The 27,747-nt window shown below is 33.5% G+C and overlaps 1 protein-coding gene across 1 annotated transcript; it reads left to right on the forward strand.

Moving 5' to 3' along the window:
- LOC128246900 (uncharacterized) lies at nucleotides 1-27,536 on the forward strand. The gene is made up of 7 exons (XM_052965437.1): nucleotides 1-592; nucleotides 864-1,022; nucleotides 14,977-15,037; nucleotides 15,340-15,494; nucleotides 20,538-20,604; nucleotides 21,857-22,825; nucleotides 23,448-27,536. Exons 1-7 carry the CDS (start codon nucleotides 35-37, stop codon nucleotides 23,843-23,845), a joined length of 2,367 nt encoding a protein of 788 aa, XP_052821397.1. The 5' UTR covers nucleotides 1-34; the 3' UTR covers nucleotides 23,846-27,536.
- The last annotated feature ends 211 nt before the right edge of the window (nucleotides 27,537-27,747 follow it).

Below are 27,747 nucleotides of genomic sequence, written 5' to 3' on the forward strand. Positions count from 1 at the left end.
TATCAGATATTGATTCCTGTCTAATTGCAAACAAATGGCCTCCTACCGAGATTCACTTAGCGGGAAAGAAGCCCAAAACTGGATCAAGGCCGCCCTCGCCCTAAACATCACCAAGGAGGGTATATTAGGTTTTGTCGAGGATGTGTTGACATGCGTTCATCTGGACATCTATAACAACGCTAGAACATCTAAGGGTCTTCCAGGTGGGGCAGCATGTGTACATTGTTTCACCGAGAACGTGTTGAAGTGCCCTACTCGTGGGCTATGCTTCGGTACTAGAAACTGTATATTTCATAACGGCCCTTCAAAACAGTATTTTCCGTGTCCAAACGGGATTTGTGAAGGCGTCCGTGATGAAATAGTCAAACATCACAGGTTTTCGGGACCAGCATGGAAGAACACGAATGCCAATAGGTGGTGTACCAGCCCATTGGAGATAGGCAAGTGTTTCCTGCCTCCTGATGGCTATAAGCGTGTGTCCTCCATCAAAGACATTGACTTAAACGGCGTGATCAGCATCATGATATATTGCAAGGATTTCCAAAACAAGCTATCGTTTAACGTTGCGACACAGCACAATTTATTAAAAGAGGTAAACATATTATTCACACTAGGCAATTTTAATGAACTTTAGAAAAAGGTGTGAAAACAATCAGGTATCAAATCGCAATTGGAAAAAGTTACTGAGGCAGAATTTTTCATTATGCATGTGAAGTTCCACTGTACGCATTTAATCCCATGGCATTTACTAGAGATGAAATATCATATTGATTATTTTTTTACATTTCGCAACAAATAATAGACATGTAAGTTATAATTACCTAGCAGAGAGTGTGATACTTATTTCAAACATTACATTTCAGGTTCGGGACATCGGCCGACGTGTACGCCACTCCAATGACCTGAAGATCAAGGACACGGAACTAGTGGACTTCCTGTTCAAGCTCCGGACCCTGCTAGAGGATAAGATTGAATTAGCGTGTCGACCTGAGGCACACCACGCCGTGGAACAGCTTAAAAAGGTATGACCTAACATCCTTCAGTTTTATTCGTTTTGTGCTTGTTTTATGTTCCAAAATCCAAAATATAGTGTATGCTTTTGGCATGGGGAGCACCCGGTCCCTCTACCTTCAAGTTTATATGAACTTTAATGTTCATATACTAGCAGCAGAAGAAAATTAAATGCACCCTTTCAGACTAAAACTAACCCAAATTTTCTTCTGACACCTCGCTCATACCCTTCATTTAACGTTTCTATCCCATTTTCTTTCCAATAGCCGAGTTTTTGTTGAGCAATGTCGCCAATTAATTTCCAATGTAGAAAATAAAAACAAAAAAAGGAATGAGCTTTAATGCGATTCGAAACCCATGAGTGGAAAACATAGCCTTTGTAATTAAATAGATTTGTGCTTTACCCGTTTGGCTGCCTATGATGAATTAAATTTTGGTGTATACTGTTTTATTTCAGCTATGGAAAACCTTTGATATGAAAGATGTGTTGAAGTGTTTTCATCAGTTCATTTTAAAGTTTCAATGCATAATATCATAAAACGCAATCTAACCAAATTTGAAAATATGCAGCAGATCTAAGAAAACCTAAGGGCTATTCCATTTAAACATATAACCCACGGGGGGAAGGCACTTTTGAACAAGACTTCCCCCCTACAGAAGCAAATTAACCGTTTGGGGGTCCTACCTCTATTTGTTGTTATAGATCCGGAATAACCCCCTTCAGAAGCGATTTAAAATTTACAAGTATAAAAGGTTAAACATTTTAATTCACTGATCTTACATTAGGCTTTTATGGATGCTGTTAATAATACAGATATTGAACCATTTCTTTTTTAATTCACAACATTTTCCCAAGAGTTACTATCATTTTAATTTTACACTCTATAGTCACCGTGTTTTATATTTTAAACTATCTTGTTGCTGAAGATACATTGAAATCATTGATTTACCGTTATAGGAAGAATCACATGGCACATCTTCAGTCCATTTGTCAAACAGAACTTGATTTCAACTTTTTTGAACATACCCTTTAACCTTTTCTCAGAAATTGGCAAACGCTCTTTCTTCGAGGGACTTTGACCCTGACTTGAAAGTGGCAATGAGATCTCATCAAACCTAATGACGCATTAGAAATTGATGTGAAATACAATTTAATGATTCAACTGTAACACTTCTAAATCATTATTTTTGATAAGAATAAGATTATAATTTATGCCATGAACTCTTTTGTTTGCTGTGCAAAATTATATGGCATATTTATCATGTTTGAAGCAAGTTGATGTGTCTATCTTAAAAATTAATTGGAAAACAAACACAACGTTGTTGTACGGATTTGTAATTTATTGAAAGATCTTGTAAAATTATTGTTTATAGTATAAAACAATATGTTGCGCATTATGAATTTTATTATTGAATAATTGTACCTGTACTAATATTAATAATAAGCACTTATTAATAAGTACTTATAATTCTATATAGATTATATGACTTTCAATGATCATGGCTCAGATAAACAAACAGTCTGAGGAAGACAACCAATGAATGGGAATCCAACTAATTACCGCTGTCCAATTTACAGTAGCTGTGCAACAAAAGAGGTCCATTTATTAATCGCTGTCCAATCAACACTTATGGTCAAACCAACACTTTCAATCACTTAATAGTTGAAACAACACTCGTGGTCCAATCTATAAATATAGCCATCTAGAAACAATAGTTGTCCAACCAACAGTTGCAGTTCAAACAACACTAGCTGTCCATTACACTTGCTGTCCATCCAGCAGTCCAGCCAACAACAGGCCCCAATTTCTCGAAACTTCTTAAGTCCCTTATAACAGGATTAAGCTAATCTCACTATTTTTGTTGTTCTATAAAATGTGTTTTATTAACTTCTTCAAGAAATTTTTGAAATTATGTAGGAATAATTTGTATGATTATCAGAATAAACCATTTTTCATTTATCAAAATCCATTTTCAGTATGTATTGTTACGACCTAGCCCCGTGGTCCGTCGACGCTATCAACTGTCCCTTTTAGGGTGACCAAGTATTTGAAGTGTTCCCCTCGTGACTGCCCCTCAGGTACTGGTAGCGAAACCTCTCAATGGCAGTTAAATTGTATGTAGTCTAACAATTGCGTGTCAAAAACTAGTTCACCGGGAAGACAACTCAAATCGATGTTTACAAGTTTAATAAACGTTGGAAAACAGTACACCAGCGGAATAAATCATCATTTAAACATCAAAAGAAGAAAAGGTACAGTATGCAATCGCTGGGTAGACACAGGAAAACGCTATATCATCGTGTTGAATTTTATAAGTCCTTTAAACATTAATTTTCCGCGAATTTCCTATATAATTCTTTTTGGATTTTATCAAGGAGACAAATAATAAAAATCGTTTCATTTGTTATCGTTTTCTATTTCCAGTTAAATGCCAAAACCAAATGCCAAAATGGACGAAACGCCCGAGGGCGAATCGTACGGGATGTGCTTCAAGCTATGTCCAAGTTGCGTCTCCTCACGATTCTGGAAAACCCCGCCTTATATACACACATGGTCAAATGACCGAAAATCATGGTCATATGACCCGACCGAAAATGACCCGACCGAAAACGACCCATATATTTGGGTCAAATGACCCAAAAATATTGGCTGACAGCCAATCCAAGATGGCGTCGTCATAGATCGTGAACTATTGAAAAAGTAAATAAACAATCTTCTCTACATGAACACGAGGATATTCACGTCTGATTTTCTGTGTCTTTACCCAAGTTTATCAGGTTTGTGAGCAATGAAATCTGAATAAAATAAATGTAGATAGCTTTGTGTAGCATTTGTAATAACTTTTATCCCTGTGGAATGATTGCTCACTCGGCGGTGGCAAAATTCAAACAAGGCTGGCGCGCCTGGAATGTCGGGGCGTTGCTAGTTTCTTGTGTGAATTGCCATTGACCGATAACAACAATAATACATATTATACAAGGAATAAGGTACGTGCATATTTTTCTAACACAACCGTACATATGCTGGGGCATATCAGTATTTTGGCTAATTGGAATAAGCGACTTAAGCCTGTTAAGCTTAAAATGTTTCGAGAAATTGGGGCCAGTTGTCAAACCAACACTTACAGTCCAACTATCGATAGGTGTTTAACCAACACACATGGTCCAACCAAAATAGCAGTCAAATAAACGAAAGCTGTCCAACCAACAGTAGTCTGTCGACCACCACTGGTTATCCATCACTATCCGCTTGCAGTCCTGGGTGTACTAGCAGCCAAACCAATTCTAATGGTGATCTTGATGGAAGTAATGTTCTCAAAACATAATATCAGCATATTTGAATCATATCTGTAAATAAAAGGAAGGGAAATTAATAGCAGAAGTGTTTCGTCTATTTGATTTAAAAACAACAACAACAACAGTAATCAAATAAGGTTAGGAACAGCATATATTTTTTTCAGAAAAGTTGACCCCACCCACCACAACCTCCTGTCTAGGTAGTTTGTCAAGCGATTAATATCTTATGTTATGCATATCATATCTCTATGATGTATTATAAACTCATTGAAATGCCATATATAATGAGAAAATATAATTCATAACAAACCTGGGGTGGTAATTTATCCAATTTTAGCGCTGTTATTAGACTTCATTTCAACCCGAAAAGAAACCGGAAGTTTAATGCCGCAAAGGATTATGGTATATTGAGAAGTTGCCATCAAGGAATAAAACAGAAGTATTCCACAAAGTATAAACAATTCAAGGGAGGTAACACGAATTAACTGTTCGATCGGTCTGAAGGGATTTTCACCCTTACGTCATATGCGATTTAATTTTTAAATTTTGACACCCCCCATCAGAAGCAAATTTCACAATTTGGCAACCACCTACAGATGCAAATTAGTGAAAAAGACACCCTACTTTATATGATTAAAAAAATTGCCGTCCCCCCTGGGTTATATGTTTATATGGAATAGCCCTAAACATAAATACCAATTATAGATATTTTATGTTAGTTAAGATTACGGACAACCTTGCCATTCTTTTTAAGTTTATTTTGAACTTAAGAATTGATCTCAGATTCATGAAGTAAGTATCATCAATGTTAAAAACCATCCCTTGTCATTTTATTTTTTCTTTGAGCTAGATCTTGAGATACAGCACTATTTGTCTATTTTCAAAGCTTAGCCTTTATCACAATATATGATAAGTTAGATGGGTCATATGTATGTTCATACTTTATTAAAAATGAAAATTTTGTTTTATGCAAGTACATTTTAACTCATTATTTATGCAAAATTTTGCTCTTTATTGGATACTTTTATGACCACCAAACGCAAAAAGAGGGACCAGCAACAAACTGTAGTCAAAAATAATATTTATATATTTAATAACAGTTTTACAAATGTAATTTCTAAAAAGAAATTTTGTAAATAAGAAACCTGCGATAAAGAATAATGTCAAAAAGTTCATCAAATACCTACACTGATCATGGTATTTTTGAATGTCCACAGAATTAAATCCACATATTTTTTTGAAAATATGATATGAGAACTAAATAAACCCAACACCACTTCTAATAATTCCAACAAAAAGTTGAAATTATATCCACAGAGAATAATTTAATTTAATATATAAATACATTTTCTAAAGACTTTTTAACTTTTAAAAGAAACTTAATCCTTATGTAAGGCCAAATATCAGAGAACTTTGCCCGTATATATAAAATGAAAATGTCGCTGAATATAAAACAAAAAGAGTTTGTTTTTTTGAGATACTATACATATCTTGTTAATTCTAAAATTCTGTACATGGAATAAGCAGAAAATTCTACAACAATCGAAACAAAACTTGACATATACATGCAAAAATATCATTAGGGAAACCATAGTTTGTAGTTATGTGTCCCCCATTCATGGGGAGACATATTGTTTCTGCCCTGTCCGTCCGTCAGCTCGTCCGTCAGTCCGTAGGTCACACTTTGTTTCCGCTCAATAACTATAGAATGCTTAGACCCAGGAATTTCATACTTGGTATGCTAGTTGGTCATGACTAGTAGATGACCCATATTGATTTTGAGATCACTAGGTCAAAGGTCAATGTCGCCGAGACCTTGAGGTGAAGAAACTGTTTCCGCTCAATAACTAAAGATCCTTTGGGTCCAGGCACTTCATACTTGGTATGCAAGTTGGTAATTACTAGTAGATGACCCCTATTGATTTTGTGATCAGTCATTCAGTCAGTTCGTCAGTCTGTACGTCACACTTCGTTTCCGCTCAATAAATAAAGAACGATTGCACCCAGGAACTTCATATTTGGTGTGCAAGTTGGTCATGACTAGTAGATGACCCCGAATGATTTTGTGATCAGTAGGTCAAAGGTCAAGGTCACAGTAGATGTTCACTATTTAATACGGGTGAATAAACCAAACTTCACTGTTGGTTCGTCTCCATTCCAATATTACAAATTTCATGTCTATCATTTATTTTTTTCTCAGCTACGACCACACAATAGGGGAGACAAGCGCTTTTTCAAAAAACAATCTCTAGTTATGAATCTAGATCACATGTGATGCAGATTAAAATAGATTATTAAGCAAATAGCAATACAAAGGTATTGTCCACTAATAAAGAAGTACTGGAATTAAAATACCTATACATGTAACTATACACATAAATGTATCTCGATAAAACTTCCAAAAAAATGTTTTACGGATGTCTGTTACCGGAACATATATCGAAATACAAGAAAAAAACACTTATAACACCACTTATGTATATGAAATTTTGTACCGAGGTCATGTTTTTCATTGTTGATGAAGTAAACAAACACATCTGTTCTTAGGGTTTGGTGTATATATATACTTCACTCGGACAACATTCTTTGGAATTTGTAGTTTATGTGTATGTGATCATTATAAAAATATATATGACATTTATAATTTGAATGTACTTTCGTTAATGTGCACTTCCTAATAGTATAGCTTTTTAACGATGTAAGAGCTAAAAGAGGTCAGCCTCCTCTTTTTCTGCAACTGGCATATCAGTACGTGTAAGGTTATTCCAATCCAATTGCGTATACTATTTACTTTAATTATTTGAAACTGAATGTGTAACAAAAATGTTAGGAGATACGGTTTGGGGTATATTTGAGGTTGACATTTGGTTAGATAAGTATGAATTATCTGTCATTGATTCCGGCAGATTCATATAAGGGTGTAATAACTATGTTGCTCAGTGCCGTGTGGCTCTTGTTCATTCCCGTTATTGAACCAACTTAAAGCGAACTTTTAATAAGAAATCATTATCTCAGCAAATGCATCATGTATTGCTTCGGAACTTTAGATATTCCCATAAATGAAGTTTTATAACACTAATATGAATTTAATGCATATAATGTATGGCCTTTATTCCTATAGTTGGAAATTCTGGATGAAAGCACACATAGTTTAATATCAAGCAAATGCTTGATATATTGCAGTCAGACTTGATGCAGAGGTACTCAACCATCCAACCTACCTAATATTAAATAATCAAGTTAGAAAAATCTATATTGCATTAAATGCAATTAATGGACCTTTATTTTTTGACTCAGAAAGTCCGGTTAAGATTTTGCATGTAACAACATTTTATATATGTGAATTTCTCAGCAAATACAACATGTCCCGTGCCAAAAAAGCTGCGCTAAAGCGTCACAAAACGATGCTAAAAGCATCGCAAAAGGATGCGGTATTGGTCATAAAAATGAAGCTTTAGGGAAGCTTTTGATTTGTTAAAAGCGCAGTTTTTTGGACATAAAAGCGCAGCTCTTCGCAAAAGCTGTGTTTTTTGTTCGCAATAGCTGTGTTTTTTGTTTGAAAAAGCGCAGCTTTTGTGAAGCTTCTTTCTTTTTTTGTTTGAAATAGCGAAGCTTTTGCGAAGCTTTGTGCGGTATTGGCCAAAAGCGCAGCTATTCGCAAAAGCTGCGCTTTTTGCCTGAAATAGCGAAGCTTTGTGCGGTATTGGCCAAAAAGTGCAGCTATTCGCAAAAGCTGCGCTTTTTCAGGCCAATACGGCACAAAGCTTAGCAAAAGCTTTGCTATTTCAAGCAAAAAGTGCAGCTTTTGCAAATACCTGCGCTTTTTGAGCCAATACAGCAGAAAGCTTCGCAAAAGCTGCGCTTTTTTGGCCAACACTGCAGAAAGCTTCGCAAAAGCTGCGCTTTTTCAAACAAAAAACACAGCTATATCATATATACATCAATGCCAAGTTTATCACTAGTTCACACATGATATGAATAAATATCCCATTGATACCTGTGTATAAACTTCCCCAATAAAGAATAAAAACAAAACATTATGAACTTTTATTGCTGTATTTAAATGTGAAATTGTTGAATATCATTTTTAGCTTGACTATTCGAAGAATAAGAAGAGCTATACTACTCACCCAAGCGTCGGCGTCTGCGTCTGCGTCGGCGTCGGCGTCGGCGTCACCCCTTGGTTAAGATTTTGCGTGCAAGCACACATAGGTTAATAGCTCAGCAACTACTTGAGGTATTGCATTGAGACTTTATACAATGGTACTCAACCATCCAACCTACTTAATTAACCAAGTTTGATAAACTCTTCTTTGCATTTAATGCCAATAATAGGCCTTTATTATTTGACTAAGAAGTTCTGGTTAAGGTTTTGCGTGCAAGCACACATAGGTTAATATCTCAGCAACTACTTGAGGTATTGCATTGAGACTTGATATGATGGTACTCAACCATCCAACCTACTCAATTAACCAAGTTAGATAACTCTAGTTTGCATTTAATGCAAATAATTGCCCTTTATTATTTGACTCAAAAATTCTGGTTAAGGTTTTGCATGTAAGCACACATAGGTTAATATCTCAGCAACTACTGGATGAATTGCATTGCGACTTTTTAAAATGGTACTCAACCATCCAATCTGCTTAAATAACCAAGTAAGATAACTCTAGTTTGCATTAAATTCAAATAATGGTCCCTCTTTTATTCAACATAGAAATTCTGGTTAAGGTTTTGCAATTTAGTAACCACTTTTAAGTCAATGCTTCAGCAAATACATCATGTATTGCATTGAAACTTTACACACAGGCTCCCAACCATTTAACCTTCTTATTTAATCAAGTAAGATAACTCTATCGTTCATATTATATAATTTTGCCCCTTTATTATGCGACTTAGAAATTCTGGTTAAGGTCTTGCATGTTAGCACACATAGGATAATATCTCAGCAACTACTTGATGTATTGCATTGAGACTTTATACAATGGTATTCAACCACCCAACCTAATTGAATAATCAAGTTAGATAACTGTGTTATGCAAATAATGGCCCTTTATTATTACACTTAAAAATTCTGGTTAAAATTTTGAATGTAACCACATTTATGTTAATATCTCCGCACATCATGTATTGCATTAAAATCTAATCTAATCGGAATAGTCGAGCGCGCTGTCTCTGTGACAGCTCTTGTTTTTTCACTGATACTATAGTCTCTATTTAACCACAGGGAATCATATTCTAAATGTTTGAAATCAATATTTATACTTAATATTGTTTATTTCTGTTTAGATCTTCTAATAATTTACACCATTAGTTGGTGTAGAGGCATACCTTTCAGTATGATACCTAAATTGTAAACTATTTTTTAGACTGTCAACTACATAGTAAAATGACTTTTTCCATACTCTGCCTTATGTTGCCTTTTTGTTAAATTTGGAGGTTTCTAACAGCTCTGTTTATTAGTCGGCGCCCAGAAGGGCGCCAACTATATTTGATATTACTTTAGAAATATTCCAACTTAGGGACTAGTTCATAAATTGCAGAACAATGCTTTCAAGGTTTAGTGATAAAATATGAAGTTTTTGTATTTTTTATAGAACTTTACTCTTTAATTGATAATGAAACCTTAAATTATAATAGCCCTGCTTATCATTTTGAAAATTTTAATTTTAAATACCAACTCAATCATAACAACTCGGCCATCTCCGAGATAGATACAGGCCGAGGTGTTCCGATTGATATCAATAGATGAAGATTACACGGTACTATTACAATATCCATTATGTTTGTAAACCTCCTACGCAGTAATCTCCCTTGGTGACAGCAAAAATGCCGAGTTTTGAAAATTTAACCTTGAGCTTAATTGTTTGTTTTGAAAATGTCATTCGAAAGAATGAACTCCAGATATTTCCCTCTTGATGTATATTATTTTTTATCCCCGTTCTATATACTCATATGAGTGAAATGTGTTACAAAAAATTATACAAATATAAAGCAAGGAATTAACATAACATGCCGGTACAAACAAAGGTGAATTTCATGTTATTGAAATCTATGTTCTAGACCATATTTCTTCCGAAGAAACGTATGTATATTTTTGTTATAATTTAGTTTTAACCGGAGGATTAGCTTGGGAAAACCCCCAGAATATCTATAATTCCGGGCTTAAACTAATGTAACAATATTATAATATTAACCATAATGTCTTTCAAGCATATGTACACCCAACATAAAAACAAATATTATCATTGAAATAATAACCATTTTTGGTTATCTGCATGCACGTTTTTCTTCTAATTTCATTGCGCCAACTTGATGCTATGCATCAACTTTTTTCTTGTTACACAGTGTGAACTACCAGATTGTTAATTAATACTTTACATAATTGATCAATCCAATTTTCAATATCTGTTAGGCCATCTGGCAGATGGCAGTTTTATTACCCCTTGGAAAACAACACTGATTCTTATCAGATGTACATTTAATGGAAAAACATTCTGCATATTTTGATAGATATTCTGTTAAGCCAAGGGTAAAAACAAGAAATCAATGAGTTTTAAAACAATATCTTATAAATTTCATTGTATTTTTATGAGCTGGGTATCATTTTGAAATATAAGTCCAACATGTTTAAGAAAATAGTCACTGAGGTTATTGATAAATATTTATACCCCCACAAACGAAGGTATAAGACAATACCGGTAATCATTTGTTCGTTTTTGATTTTTCAAAAACTGTAGTTTATTGTGATAATTGCAATTACTCATTAAAAATGAATTATCATTAAATAGCAAGCAATATGTATTATTTTAAACTGGTCACATAAAAGTTTGACTTTAAAATGGACTTTCCAATTCAGCCTATAAGTTTTAAATTTCTGAAGAGATGTTTGGCACTAAGAAAACTGAACACATGGCATTCAACTCGCAATGGTTCTGAAGTCACTCGTGGCTTAATACTATGAAGCCAGGTAAACTGCGCTAATTTGTTATTTAACATACATTGTGAGACTGCGCAAATAGGAATAAATGCTACTAAACGATAATAGTTTTATACCTTTCAACTATTTTAACCGAAAAAGGTTTAGAAAAAAACATGAAAATAAAACCTGAACTCACTGGCAATTGAGTCTTTCAATGCCTAAAATTGAAAAAAAATATCGACAGTAGGGGACACCCCTCCTGTGCCCACCCGTTCCGCGGCCCCAATGTCAATTTATTTCCTATGCGCCTGGATAAACAACTAAAAAATGTATAAGATCAGAATATTATAAGAACTCACCAGTATTGCATGTCATCTTTTACAAAACATCAAATGATTGGATTGTCATTCCAAATCATAGTCCATGTTCATCTGATCTTATGATAGTTATATCATAAATTTAATATCATTAATTTATCCCTTTAATTTACAATGGTTGTTATTTGTGTAAATTCATTAATTCCTTTAAAAACATTCAACCCTTCCTGCTGAAATCCCAACAAAATGCCCCCCCCCCCCCTATTTCAAATTTGGTTCTGAGATTCTGATTGGTTGTTGTATAAATATGGCTTATCATGGGAATGGCTTATGAACAAAGCATTAAGATCTGTGATGATAACATGTATAGAAATTAAAGTAATATGAATTCTGTGAATATTCAGTTGAATGCAATTAAAAACTGTTTATTTTGTAAGTGTATTATTTTGCATTATATTATAAAATTATGATTTATTGAATTGATTTATTCAAAATATCCTTTTTTATTTTATTTTGAATCATTAATTGATAATTCATTTATTCATCCAGTCATTTAAAAGTAACTATAATTAAGTTAATTAATTAATCAATTTATTAATTATTTATTAATTTATTTATTTATTCCTTCATTCAATTATTTATTCAAATTTTCATTCATTCATTCATTCATTATTCATTTATTCATTCATTCATTCATTCATTCATTCATTCATTCATTCATTCATTCATTCATTCATTCATTCATTCATTCATTCATTCATTCATTCATTTATTATTCATTCATTCAATCACTAATCAATCAACCAACTAATCAATCAATCCACCAGTTAATCAATCAATACACCAGTAAATCAATCAAACATTCACATTCATTCATCATTCATTCATCATTCATTTATTTGTGCAATCAATCAATCAATCATTCATTCATCCATGTATTATTTTATTTTTGGATTCAACCCTTTTTTTTCCATATTTCATTCATTTATCAAGATCGAGATTGAATACTTCATTCAATCAGGAATAGAATGTATATGACTGAATATTTTTTTTATGTTATTGTAGATTTACACATGGATAAACTAAAACAATTAAATTACTGCTGATAAAAGAAATTCTTAATTTGAACATGAATTATTATAATTGAGATGAAATGCAGAATTTTTAAAAGAAAAAATTCTTCAGCTAAGAAAAAGCACTTATTATTTATATTATACACTTAAACCGCAAAAAAGTGCACCTACAAAGCAAAAGATCCAAAAAAATAAGCTTCGTCTTTTCTTTTAAAGCTTCGTCTTTGGTTGAAAGGCTTCGTCTTTTCCAATAAATATTGGCCATCTTAAATTTCAAAAAGACGAAGCTTTTTATGCAAAAGACGAAGCTTTTATATTTAAGACAAAGCTTTTGTGGCTTAAACAAAAAGACGAAGCTATTTTTCATAAGACAAAGGTTTAGCGAAGCTTTTTTACTAAAAGCGAACCTTTCATGAAAAAAAACGCAGCTTTTGCGAAGCTTTTGAAAAAAACGTAGAAAAGGCACAGCTTTTGCGAAGCTTTTGAAAAAAATGCAGCTTTGGAAAAAAGCACAGCTTAAGCGAAGAAATAGCTTTGCTAAAGCTGCGCTTTTTATGAAGCTTCGTTTTTATTTGGCACGGGGTATTGCATCGAAACTTGAGACATGTGCTTCAAAACCTACTTTATTAAGTAAGATTTATAACTCTATCATGCATATAAAGCAAATAATTGCCATTTATTGTTTGACTTAGAGTCTTTGTGACAGCTATTTTTCAATTAAGAGTATCTTTTATGACGCATAACAAGTGAATGGTTAAAAAAGATATCACGATTACTGAACGTCGACACTGTATGCATGGGTGAAAGTTTTCCGGCATATGCCGGTACACTTGATGAAATACAATCATTAGGCCACAACAAGTTGATCAATTGTTCTACGGATTTTGCCAGAAAGAAGTAAAGGAGCGAGTGAGCGTTTAAAAAAACACAACTTTTTTAAGTTTGACAAATCAGAGGCGAGCGAAAAGCGAAAATAAAAAATAATTAAAAAATGTATATTTCTTAGCAAATTTATTATACAAATATCAAGAAATGCTTTTTAATTGCAAAGAAAGGTTCTAAGTTATAAATGAAGAGGTTTTGTTTGTATCACATGGAAATCTGTCTCAATATTTAACAAATGGCAATAAGATCCAGTGCTTTACTATTAACTTTCATTGCATCAGCAATTTAAATGTGGATATTATTGTAAAAACAGCATTGCTCACAGTAACGCGCAATTATTCGAAAACCAAAAAGAACTATTGCATTCATTTCGTACTAATCTAACTTACTATCACAAAAAAACAACATTTTAGACAAGTAAGAGTAATTCATCATTTGAGCATTTCTAAATTGGGTCAGGTATAAATTTGAACCTCTTGAATCACATGATAAAATTGTAGTGACATTGACATGGCAGAATATCGAAAATGTAAATAACAAAAAAAGAATACACTGTGGATTAAATTGTGGGACAATATAATTGAAGCAGTATCAAATCTACAAATGTGGCACTGGTCATTATATTAAGTGCAGGTGGTGGATTAAAGATGTTTCCATTTCAAGACCTCGCCTTGACCACGAACCTATGGTTTATAGGTCCGTGCCTTGAAAAGAATAATATAACAGCCTCTATAGCTTCAATGCCTTTAAGAAACAGGCCACTTTAATTACAGGCCACTCTATCACTAATCGATTAGAGAAAATAAGTGTGATTTGAACAAAGATGTTAAATTAAATGTTTTAAATTAAAACAGTCATTTTCTTATAAAAGGTTTTATTTTCTGATTTTACTGATGTTATTATAATACTGTATGTGTTAAAACAGAATGTTTCTAAAACATTTAAAAGTCCTACTTTTTATCTGTTTATAACACTTACGGTATGAATATATGAATACTAAGAAATGCATTTTAGAATTTAATAAAAAACTCAGGAAAACATGTATTTGAATAGAAGTTTTGCACTTAAAATCTGATTTAGTTATTATTTAGCACTTAATTTTGAGAACAAAACAATAAATTACTTAAAACACACATACATAAGTATTGCCTTAATCGCTGAAACTGCTGTTGTTTACTGAAGACTATAATCCATTGACTATGATACTTATTTTCACTTATAACGTGTATTCTACTTTATGAAAACTGATTCAGTAAACTGTATATAGGTAATACTGGAAACAAATATCAACGGTGCGTCCTGCTAAATATTCCTGACAAAAAAGACTGTCAACAAATATCAGCTGTTTTGCGGTTACCCAGACCTGATTTTTTCCTGACACGAGGAAAGTTTGCTCGCGAATAATGTAAAGCCTTTAAAAAATGATATTATGGTATTTTTATTTTATTTTTTTTGTGTTTGTTATGTTAACAGCTTCAAACAGACCAGTTGGTGATTAGCGCTGAGGATGAATGGACAATATTGGACAGAGAAGGTAAAGAAATGATTTTACTGCGATGTTATTAGAAGTGCGCATCTAAATCGAGCATCGTAGTGATACCCCCCTTCTCTTATAGTTCAATTTGTCAATTGATGAAAAAATTACCTACGTGATCTGTGATAACGCTGTTACTGTACCAAATGTATTGTGATAATGCTGAAAATATTCATCTTATGCTCCAGGTGTCCTGTAATAATGATGTTAATTTTCGTCTGCAACAAATATCTTGTAATAACGCCTCCATTTTTTTGTATCAAGTGTCTTGTGATATTGCAGCCACTTATCATCTTTTCCAGATGAAAAAGCGGTGGAGCCGATGGGGGAAATACCACATAAAGTGAAAAGTATGAAGATTGAGTACACATTTGAACATGATAGTGAGAAGAAACACGTTGTACAGTATTCATTTATTACTTCTGAATACAGTTCAACAGTCCTATTTGAATGTCAGGTAATGAATATTATTACAAAGTTTCTTATACATTATAAAGGTATTTTCACATTAAGGTAGTTCGAAGTTAATGTCAATCAATTAAAGATTAAATTGGTAAAAGAAAACGAACAAATGGAAATTTGTTAAACATGTATATTCAAAAGAAGTTTTGTGGAAAACCACTTTAAATTTGATAGTGAATCCTGAAGAAAATTGCCAAAATTATCTTTATTTTAATGAGAAGCATCCCTTGGCTTACAAAAGATTATACAACATAAACAATTATGTCTTTTATGTTACCCGTTACATGCATTTATGTTCACCTGACAGAATTATGAAATTTGAGAGAATGATTTCCGGTATCACCATTTAGGCCACGAAATTTATTGATAAGGGGGTGCTGGAATTTTTTAATTGTTTTACTTTCAAAACGGAAGCCATATGCACATAAAATACGTGAACATGACATGGATATTACATTTTGAATATTGAACATTTTGAACACTTACTTAACCAGGTGAAAATATCCTCCCAAAACACCAAAATATCTTCGAACACCGCCATTTTATTCCGCTTCACACAATTCCTTCACTTAAAATTCGGCAAACACAAAACACTTTGGACCCCCCTGTAAATGCATGGTTGGTTGTTAAGCAAGGTTGTTGGTTGGTTGCAAGTTAAGCAATTTGTAAGGGTTTAACGGCCAATCATTCATGTAAACATACCAATGAATTGCATCATGCTATTAATTGGAAAAGCATGACGTCTAAATTAGTTTTTATTGTTAGGCATAATATACTCCAAAAAACAGTCATGCGACATAGTATAAAAATAAAAATCATATGTAGATATCTACAAATTTCAAAAATAGATTTTTTTAATAACAGAATCTTCATTTGCTCTTAAACGTTTTGGAGTAGGAGCTTAAAGACACAAATATACCCATATTAAATAATAGTAAAAAAAAACCACTTGATGACATGTGCAAACCAGATATTTGGAGACATACAGATTGTTGTGCAATGAAAAAAGTTTAGTAAGGTCACATTCATGACATGTCACGTTAATGACACGTGTCACGTTAATGACACATGTTACGTTAATGACTTGTCCTGTTTCCAAACTAATGTTTTGACAATCCTCAATATTATTATTATTAGCGGTTTGGTGAACATTTTTGTTGAAGTGTTTCCAGAAACTAAGCTCTCAAACAAACTCTGACCTAAAAGACAGAAGGCAGGGCTCTGTAAGCCGCGTATACTGTTTCATTATGTCTCCCCCATTCATAGGGAGACATATTGTTTTTGCCCTGTCCGTCAGTCACACCGACAGTCTGTACGTCACACTTCGTTTCCCCTCAATAACTATAAAGTGCTTAGACCCAGGAACTTCATACTTGGTATACTGGTTTGTCATGACTAGTAGATGACCCCTATTGATTTTGTGATCAGTAGGTTAAAGGTCAAGGTCGCGGTAAACTTGAGGTGAAAAAACGGTTTCCGCTCAATAACTAAAGATCCTTTGGGTCCAGGAACTTCATACTTGGTATACTGGTTGGTCATGACTAGTAGATGACCCCTATTGATTTTGTGATCAGTAGGTCAAAGGTCAAGGTCGTGGTAAACTTGAGGTGAAAAAACGGTTTCCGCTCAATAACTAAAGATCCTTTGGGTCCAGGAACTTCATACTTGGAATGCTAGTTGTTCATCACTAGTAGATGATCACTATTGATTATAAGATCAAAAGGTCAAAGGACAAGGTCGCGGTAACCTTCAGGTGAAAAAAGATTTGTTGGCAGTGACCTTAAGCTAAAAAATAGTTTCTGCTCAATAACTAAAGAATACTTGTAACCAGGAGCTTCATACATAGTATGCTAGTTGGTCATGACTAGTAGATGAGGCCTATTGATTTTGAGATCAGTAGGTCAAAGGTCAAGGTCACCATGACCTTGAGGTGAAGAAACAGTTTCCGCTCAATAACTAAAGAATGCTTGCACCCAGGGACTTCATACTTGACATGCTAGTTGGTCATGACTAGTAAATGAACCCTATTGATTTTGAGATCAATAGGTCAAAAGTCAAGGTTGCCGTAACCTTGAGGTGGAGAAACGGTTACCACTCAGTAACTAAAGACCACTTGCACCAAGGAACTTCATACTTGGTATGCAAGTTGGTATTGACTAGTAGAAAACCCTTGTTGATTTTGTGATCAGCCCTTCAGTCAGTCCGTCAGTCTGTATGTTACACTTCGTTTTTGCTTAATAATTAAAGAACGCTTGCACGCAATTCATACTTGGTATGCTAGTTGGATATGACCAGTAGATGACCCATATTGATTTTGAGATCAGTAGGTCAAAGGTCAAGGTCGCCGTGACCTTTAGGTGAAGAAATGGTTACCGCTCAGTAACTTAAGAACGCTCACACCCAGGAACTTCATACTTGGTATGCAAGTTGGTCATGTAGATGACCCCTATTGATTTTGTGATAAGTAGGTCAAAGGTCAAGGTCACGATGACCTTGAGCTGGAAAATGAATTTCGATCAAAAATTGAATAACACTTGCGCCCACAAACTTCATACAATACAAACCTCGTTTACTTTTTCCAAGATCAATCAACAACCATTTCTTCTTTTCACTATTTGATACGGGTGAATAAACCAAACTTCACTGTTGGTTCGTCTCCAGTCCAAAAAAAATATTTCATGTCCATCATTTATTTTTTCTCAGCTACGACCACACAATAGGGGAGACAAGCGCTTTTTCAAAAAATCAATCTCTAGTTTAAAATGGTGAAGAAATAGTAAAATTATCTTTGTTTAATGTCTTCATTCAAAGCAAATTATTGCCTTTCGTCTTAGCATTTATGACGTAGTATAAACACACTGAGTCAGAGCTTCTCTATATATTTAGCCGGTTAAGATCTGTAATGTTTGAAAGAGCATTCATCTATGTACCAATCTACTCTTCTTCATCTTAGTTACTGGTACATTAAGTTAGTAAGATGTTTAAAAAGCGTAAGCTGATTGAAACAATCAGAAAAAAATAATAATAAATAGCTGTGCTTCTGGATGGATTCGAACCTTTACCTTTAAACCCTCAAAAAATATGTTGTCTTGTGCCCAAGAATATAGCCTTAAGCATTAAAATTGAAGGTTTTCATAAAGGGGTGCTTCCTTAAGCTTCGAAACACCTTACCAACACCGCAAAGGGTATGTGCTAATGTCAGGCAAAAAAGGTCATCTAAGCCGAAGTTAGACCTTCTAAAACTCCCACCAGCAACCGTGGCTATGTATGCTTGAAATTATTTTAAAAGAATTTGGGTTAAGTCAGCATATAGGGCATTTTTCACGATATTGGTATACTGTTTGACGGCAAAAATGGTAAATTGTAAACTGTAAAGAATCCAACAAATTGCTATAATTTCAAAAGCCTTTTAAAATCTTCTTGTGTTAGGGTGTCGTTGACAATTATGCGCTTAAGATTTTTTTCGTGTCATAAATATTTTTTTTCATGTCATAAATATAATAGCTATAATCCGTATTCATATTACTTGTTCGGAATATTTGTCAGCATGATGTTTAAGACCAATAAAAACTAGGTCACTAGCTCAAATGTTTAAACCAATTTGTGTGTTAAAGTTTCTTAGTCCTTTCGCAAATTCATCTGCTTTCATCCAATTTTCGAGAACCTCAGTCAGAATATTTCTCAGTATTATGATATATAGGACCAGTGTGAATATTCATCTGCTTTCATCCAACTTTTCAGAAACTCATTCGTAATATTTCTCACTAATATGATATTGATGACCAGTGTGATTATTGGTCATCTCGGAACATAACTAGGTCATTAGTTCAAATCAAGAAAGAATTGCGTATAAATTTAAGAATTTTTTTCCAATTTTCATAACACTTGGTCAGAATAGTTGTCAGCATGATATTTAAAGGACTCGCTCATGTTCTTGACCAAATAAGTTATCCCGAAAATGCATTTGAAAACCCTTATTTTATTATTAATTTTATCTCAGATATCGGAATTGCAGGAATAAAATACAATTATACTTTTCATAGTATAAAAAAGTATTTTGGTTTAGTGGGTTTCGTACGTACGCTTGTAAATTCCAGAAAAAAAATTCAAAACAGACAATTTAACCACTAAACCACCATGGCTTATACAAAAGGATGGATTTTTTTACCTTTAAACAATACATTGATAACATCACGTGACAATTTCAATCACGCAACAATGAATCGCTCATAGCAGATATTAACGCTAATGAAAATCGTAGGCTTTAAGGACGATATTTAGCAAATATCAACATTTGCTGAAGGGTTCTAGCTTTTGGGATAGCTAAGTTTCAACATCTCATAATGATTGCCCCACTCTGTTTCGTCATACATGTACAAAAAAGTGGATTATACAAAAACATTAGCGAGTCCCTTTCAAGACAAGTGTCGGGTCAGAAAGTAGCTCACTAGGTTAAATAAGACAATGTTTTTTAAGTTTCTTATTCTTTTGACAAAGAGTTGATCCAAATCTACAAGAAACTACGTCAGAATATTTCTCAGGATGATTTTAAGGACCAGTGTGAATATGGGTCATCTCGGGTTAAAACTATGCATTCCGTCTGTGCGGTCGACTGTCCCTCCGCTTTCTCCCTCCGCTTTCTCCGTTTACGCGCTGTTACTTTGTTACATGCTGTTTGTACATTAAGATTCTATGTGCCATGCTCATTGTCAACCTGATCATATAAGCTGTGACTAAAAGATTATATGTTTGTGCATATGATAAGTCATTTCTAACATGAGGTCAATAATCATGTGGTCTAGCATATGCTCATCTTCCTGAATGTAAGCTAGGAGTGATTGCATAATCCATTGAGCTGGATAGCACTTTTAGTGCCTTTGTCACTTTCTGTGACTGATCTTTTTTGACAAGAATTTATTTGAGTAACATTCGAACAAGGTTAAAAATTCCGCTTTATTGAAATACAAAACCATAATCTGTTTTGTTTTGTTTTATTGTTGGTTGTAGTTAGTAGTTAGTTTATTTTTTGTATTTTCAGTCAAACCCCAGTTCGCCAGCATTTTTCGAAATATTGTCAAATATTCAGCAGCCTGGAGAACATTTTGGTAAGGCCACAATAAATTGTCTTGATCAGGGGTTTGATTTGGGGATGAATGGAACCCGCAAAAAAATAATGAAACAAATAGCAGTTTTATGAAACAAGAAAGAAAAAATAACATTTAAACATTAAAAACACTGATTTATTATGTCAACAAGAATAATGGGCCAATTCGCTTATAATAGAGTGAAATTAACCACAAAGCAGTCTGGCATGTTTTAAAATCTTAAATGTATTGACTCTGAGTCAATAAAATGCTCAAGGTGGGCTATTGTGATCCTCATCCATCGTCTATCATCATTTATTGCTAAAACAGCATCGCCTCTTTAACGGCCTGTGGCGTGTATAATGGTTCTCTATCTAAATTACGCCTCTGGGGTTAAAACTGGTCCCGCCCAGCATTGTACTTTACATATAGACTTACGTAAGAACAAACTTACAGCCCAGACCTTTGATATTTGTTATGTAGCATCAAATTATGACCCTTTATCAAATTATGCCCCTGGGGCTAAAGCTAGCCCCACCCCTTTTGACCTACTTTCTTATTTTTGAAGCTACAGCAATGAAATTATGAAATTTGAACAATGATTACAGTTTTGAAAACAAATATCAATGTTGTGCTTGGATGACATTGATTGTGACCGTGTGACCTACGTTTCTTTCTTATTTTTGAAGCTACAGCCTTGAAATTTGGACCATGTGTATAGTTTTTAATGGAAATATCAATGTTGTCTTTCGTATGACCTTGACTGTAAAATTATTGACATATGTATATTTTTTAAAGCGACAACAATGGAATTTGACAATGATTACAGTTTTAAAAACAAATATCAATGTTGTGCCTGGATGACATTAATTGTGACCATTTGACTTACGGTACTTTCTCATTTTTGAAGCTTCAGCAATGAAACAAATATTGAACTTAGATAGTTGGTGTGTAGCATTGTCTAATGGTCCTCTACCAATATATTTCAAATTATGCACCTGGGTTCAAAAAGGCCCTGCACCGAGGGTCACCTGTGTTACATAGAGATATAAAGTAAAACACTATTCTTGTCGGATAACTGAAAGGCCTTGAGCTGAGACATTTGGTATGTACTATTGTCTAGTGTTAAAAGGTTGTTGTTGTTTTTAACTCAGGTAAGCGATTTAGGGTCGTCGTTGTTTCTTTTGTTTAAATTTCTTCTGTTGAATTATGCAACACTTATTTAATGAAAAAACTACACACTTAAGCAAAATATAATTTTAATATTCCATAGATTTATTGACACTAACAACCCCATGGATAGACTGTCTACAAAGAGAGGACGTATCGGTTGCAAAAGAGTTAATCCATCAAGGGCTTACGCCAGACTCGTATTCTACATTTGAGCAAGCTATTAAGTTGCTTTCGTCGGCGGAACAAGCTCAAAGAGATCTATGTAAACTGGTGTGTGACGACATAAAGCAACAATACGGAAAGGCTGAAGCACTTTATGCCGTTGTTGACCAAACGTCCAAAAAGCCTTTGCTCGTAGCTATACCACTTTCTAAGACCAGGGAAATAATGGGCTACCCATTGCTCTCAAAAGATATGTGTGCCATTGAAGATGAAAATCGAAAAGTGAGAGAGAAAGAAATCCAAAAGAAAAAATGTTTTCTATCCAGAGAGTCTGAGAACAAAATGAACTCTGCTTTACGAAGTGCTCATAGATACTTTAATGAGTGGCCGAACTTATCAAGAATATCCCAGAGTTTTTACAGATCCAAAGGATATAAAACTGGTAAAACTAAACTGGAAGAAGAGGAATGCATTGTCTTGTTTGTTTGGGTCAAGGGATTCATTCCGATAGGATGGGAGCCCTTTCCTGACACATTTGAAGGATATGGCGTGGATGTCAGGGAGTGTTTGCCCATGGAAATGTTCATAGGGTCAGAGATGTTAAACTTTTTGCGTCCTTGTGCAACGCTTCAAAGTCCAGTACCTGATCAAGCACATGCGCTTCTTGCGCTGACTGCAGGACACACCTTTCTTTCTAAAGATGAAAGAAAAGACTGTACAAGACCGGTTTATACAACGAAAAAGAGTAAAGGGTTCAGGCAAATACAGGAAAATTCAGATATTGAAATTGTTTTTGGAAAAGTTCAGATAAATGAGGAAGGTGGGGAAGCTTTTGCTGATGTAGCACGCGTTCGACTTGAATCGCATTTAGCACAAACAGACATTGGAACACTTTTGAAAAAAAAAGGTTGGGGTTTTTTTGCTTGTTTACCAGGACATTTTCTTAAAAGGCCAAAACATTGTTTTAATTTTGAGATACATATTATACATTTGAATGCATTACATAGAATCAAGTATTTTCAAATATTTAAGTATTTAATGGGAATCATGATTAAATTAACCCTTTAAACGAAAAGTCAAACTGGTAACAATAACACTTATATTCAACGTTGACGTATATAAGATTCCTGCTACCACTTACATGTAGCTATAAATGCTTCCAGATTCAGGCGCTAATCGAATGAATATATCAAATCATTAAATAAATATTTGGTCGTAATGAATAAATATAAAAAAAATACAATAAATATTTCACCGCATAATTTTATAGAGATAAACAATGTTTATTTACGATATAATATTGCAACGTTTGTCACGCCATGTTTGTCCTTTCATTCATAAAAAAGAACAGTTAATATGATACGATTGTGTATTATCATAGTATCATATTATGAACAGAACAAGTCATACAATATTAAGTCATTGAAATTGAAGTGAATCTGAATCTCTTTTTTAAATAAGGCAAAGACGAACCAATGAGGTTGTTCTCAATTTAAAATAAAACCAAACTAATTAAAAATTTGTTTTAGGTTTGATAGAAGCTCCAACATTCGACCCTACGAAGCAATGTAGCGATGTACGTGTACGTGATATCGTCATGAAATATGGTGAAACTTCAAAAATCACTCTTGGTCAAGTAGTATGTACCTCTGCCAGTGATTACACGGAAAAAATACACAAGACCGATTTGATTGAAATTGTTCAAATTGATGGGAATACAGGTTTTTCTCAGCAAGGTGATTCAGGTGCGTATGTGTATGTTTTAAACAAAGACATTCTTCCTAATGAACAAAACCCGGACGATGAACAACGATTTACCGAAGGACAAGATGCTTTTCTGATTGGAATGATCTGCCTTGGAGATAAAGATACTTCCTGTTGCACAAAGATGATCGCAAATATTGCAGGATTACGAAATGGAAACTAAAAAAGATGAAATGATTTTGAGAGTTTTATGACGTCATTTTAACATTGCGCAATGATGCGTTTACGATGTGACGTCAGCAGAGTGGAATTCGCCATTTTGCACTGTAGTGGAAAACGGACTTCCGTATAAACGGACTTCCGTATTTTGCGAAATGTTTTACGTTTGGATTTATGATGGGTATATGTCAAATATGCGTTCCGTTTATTAGGCAACTATAAATTAATTGCTAGATTTTCATACCCGCACGCCTTTCTTTTTTCCGCCGCCCTTTAAATTTCATTTACTCAAAAAAATGTTGAACTGAAGTCTGTATTTGTGTATCGGTTTGATACTGTCCGGAACGACGTTTATACATACCTATATCACACGGTGTCGATGTATAACAATCACATGTGAAAAAGGAGAATTATTATTACGATCGTGTTCGTGGTTCGTCTAGAAACACATGTATAATGTTCCTTATACAATAACAAAGAGCTGGAGCACATATTCAACGGTGAAACAGTCATGTGAGAAAATGAAAAAAATAATGTTGCACCCGCTCCTATTAGAAAAAATGGATGAAAATCTATAGCAAATAATTTATATATAGCCTTATTATAAAGGATAATTTCACGAAGAAATATTGATTTGTTTTATAACATTGTTTATATATGTTTGTATCATACACTCTCAATATCTACAAAAGTGATTGTTTTTCATGTATTTATTGTTTGCATACCAGATTAAAGCTGCACTCTCACAGATTGAACGTTTTGACAACTTTTTATTATTTTTTGTCCTGGAATGAGCCAATTTTTTTGCGAAAATCCATGGAAACCTGTGTTATAAGACTGCTGACAAAAAAGCAGATTTTTATATTTAAGTTCAAAAATTGATGTGTTATGCTTTTTTCTTAAACCGTAAGTAACGATTAAAACCATTAAACATTAATTTTCGAACGGAAATATGAAAATCTTCGATCTGATTTGTTTTTTGTCATCAATCTTTAACACTGGTTTGCAGATATTTCCGCAATTTTTTTTCTCTTTCCAAGACAAAAATAAAAAAAGTTGTAAAAATGGTATATTTGAGAGAGCGCAGCTTAAAGTCTCACATGGTCATTGGCCTATTGTCGCATACTTGCTTGGACACTGGACCCATCTTGTACAGTAGACACCGTTAAATTAATATTATGTTCATATATTTAGAAATGAAGTGTTTTTATGTATTATTCAGTTCTCTTAGGCCCAAATTCTCACCAACCCCTTGTAACAAGATAAAGGGTGGGTTTTTTTCTGTATTAGTATAATTTGTATACTATTCGCCTTATAAAGATTTTTGAGATTTTTAAGGAAAATATTTTCAAAATAATCCTGATAAAAAACAACCTCTTCTTCTTATTTTACATCAAGCTTAGTAGATTATTCAGCTAAATGAAATACTTAAGATTTTACGAGAAATTGGGACCTATTACTCAAATGCGTTGCTATAAAACTATATTCAAAGTGTTAGACAAACGTAAGATCATTTTATCTTGTACACTGAGCGTTTTTAAAAACGCACTCATCCAATATAAAAATTATATTTGATGAAAAAAAAACAATCCTAATAATTTATTTTTATTATTATAATTATTATACCATTAAGTTATATGACCCAAATGGAACTTAATTCACATTCAATGAGTTTGATGGGAATATAGTTTTGAATGACATGCGTTACGTTCTTAAAGTCCCCTAGTGTTGTTCGAATTCTTGCTATGCTACTATGGGGTCAAAATTGAGTAAGCTGAGTCAGTTTTTGAGTGAGATATAATAGAACGATTTTTGCGATTTATTTAACGAACCAGACGAAGTGGTTGAACGTCATTAGTATGTATTAATAAAAAAATGCTCTGTACGACGCATTACCATTTGTTTTGGTAAAATGCTCTAACCGTTTAAAAGGTTGAATTAATAGTTAATATACTGCCCCCAGGGTCTGCTTTTATCTACCTATTCACCTGATAACGCTGACTGCTGAGCTACCAAAGTAAATGTTAAGCAAATTTGAAAAATACTGTGACTCTCCATTGGACAAGATATAATTTCGAACACTTAACAGGCCAATCGATGGTAAGGTGAATTCACGAGTTATCATTTAAAGATTTAACCAGATTGTTTAAGCTCTTCTTAATTGGACTATTTTCACCGTTTCTGTCGTATGTAGTCTATCAACAAAAAATGGTTCAACGAGCTTTAAGTCCAACTTTACAATAATGTCATCTTCAATTCTATGGGTGTTAATACAATGGAAACATTTCAAGTATGCGCTTGTTTAAAAGTATGCCTTGTTGAGCTGCCTTAGGGATGGCAAGGAGTTGATCTGCATGCCTATTTTTTTAACAATATAATCAGAAACCACGGACCCTATTCATAATATTTTACAGAAATGTTCCTTTGGTAATCATTTGCTAAATTCTTTCATCCTGCGTTGGCTGTTTAGCAGCTTTCAGCTCTACTACATGTATATGGAATCTCACAAAATATAGCTTCATGTAGACAATTATTCTTGATGTTGGTTGGGGCAGGGTGGATTTTCTATTTACGCAAAAAGTTGTAATACAACTTTTGTAAGGAGAATAGAGATATTTTGTTTAGCCTTTTTTGTTGTTGTTTTTCATGCAATTTGTGTTTTTGTTATTGAATGTCTATTTAGTGTTAGTGTCTTCAACGTTTTGATATAATTATGTGTAATGGAAGTATTTCAAACTTGATTATTATAGCATATTATATTAATGAAAGCAATATTGTTTGTTTCACAAACTGTAGAACCAATTATAATGTTGACTGTAGAACCAATTATAATGTTGAAAAATAAACGTTTTACATTGTAATGAAATCAGATTGGCATAAATGTGGTAAAGTTATCGCCCTTCATAATAATAGTAAAAACCGCTTTTAGGTTATGCTCGTGTTAAAAGTAAAAAATAAAATGTGTTTCAAGATTTAGTATTTTTCCATTGTAAATCCACCCCTCATTTCCATCAGTAAAGGGGATATTTCATACCTGGAAACAAATGCCTTAAACCGTTCATTATATCCTTGTTAGGACATTTGACAAAGGTAATTGCATTTAAATGATCAATTAAATACGTTTCAAAGTTTCATAAATTTTGAATTTGCATCGAAAAAAACCCTACTATAATCAAAACTTGTGCTTAATTTTCCGCATTGGAAACAATAAATGCACAATTATTACTGTGACAGTTTAATGAAATATATATATTGTATATTTATGAATACCTCACACTTTTAATAAAAATTAATGGATCATAGAAGAAAAAGGTTCGAAAAAAAGTCGGTTCTATAGTCTGTAAAGCACAAAACTGATAAGTTTGTATATTTATACTATCTGTTGGCCTTTTTTTATGTGTGATATGCATTTTTTGTATACACGTTTACGTCGTCATTATATAAAATTACATATTGGTTCAATTTTTTACATGTGCCATGCAATCAAGTTACGAATAATATGTGATGCTTGCAAATCCAATAATTTCTTTGATTCGTTTTAATATGCGAAGCAATGCCATATATTCATTTTAGTAAAGTTACATTTATTTTATTACCTTGTTGTTTAATATATTTCTATATATATATTCATATTTCGGTTTTATTTTTGACATGTGCTATATAATCAGTTTATAAATAAATGTCATGATATCAGATCCAAGAATTGCGTTCATTCTTTCAATGTTCTAGGCAATGCCAAGTAGATGCAAGTCAATACCAAGTTGGTGTTAAGTATATGCAAGTCAATGCCAAGTAAATGCAAGTAAATGCTTATAGATGACAGTCAATACTAAGTAGATATAAGTCAATGCCAACTGGATTCTAGTCAATGCCAATATATGCAAGTCAATGCCAAGTAGATGCAGG

The sequence above is a fragment of the Mya arenaria genome, chromosome 9 (genome assembly GCF_026914265.1).
Source record: "Mya arenaria isolate MELC-2E11 chromosome 9, ASM2691426v1".
In the NCBI taxonomy this organism is placed as follows: Eukaryota; Metazoa; Mollusca; class Bivalvia; order Myida; family Myidae; genus Mya; species Mya arenaria.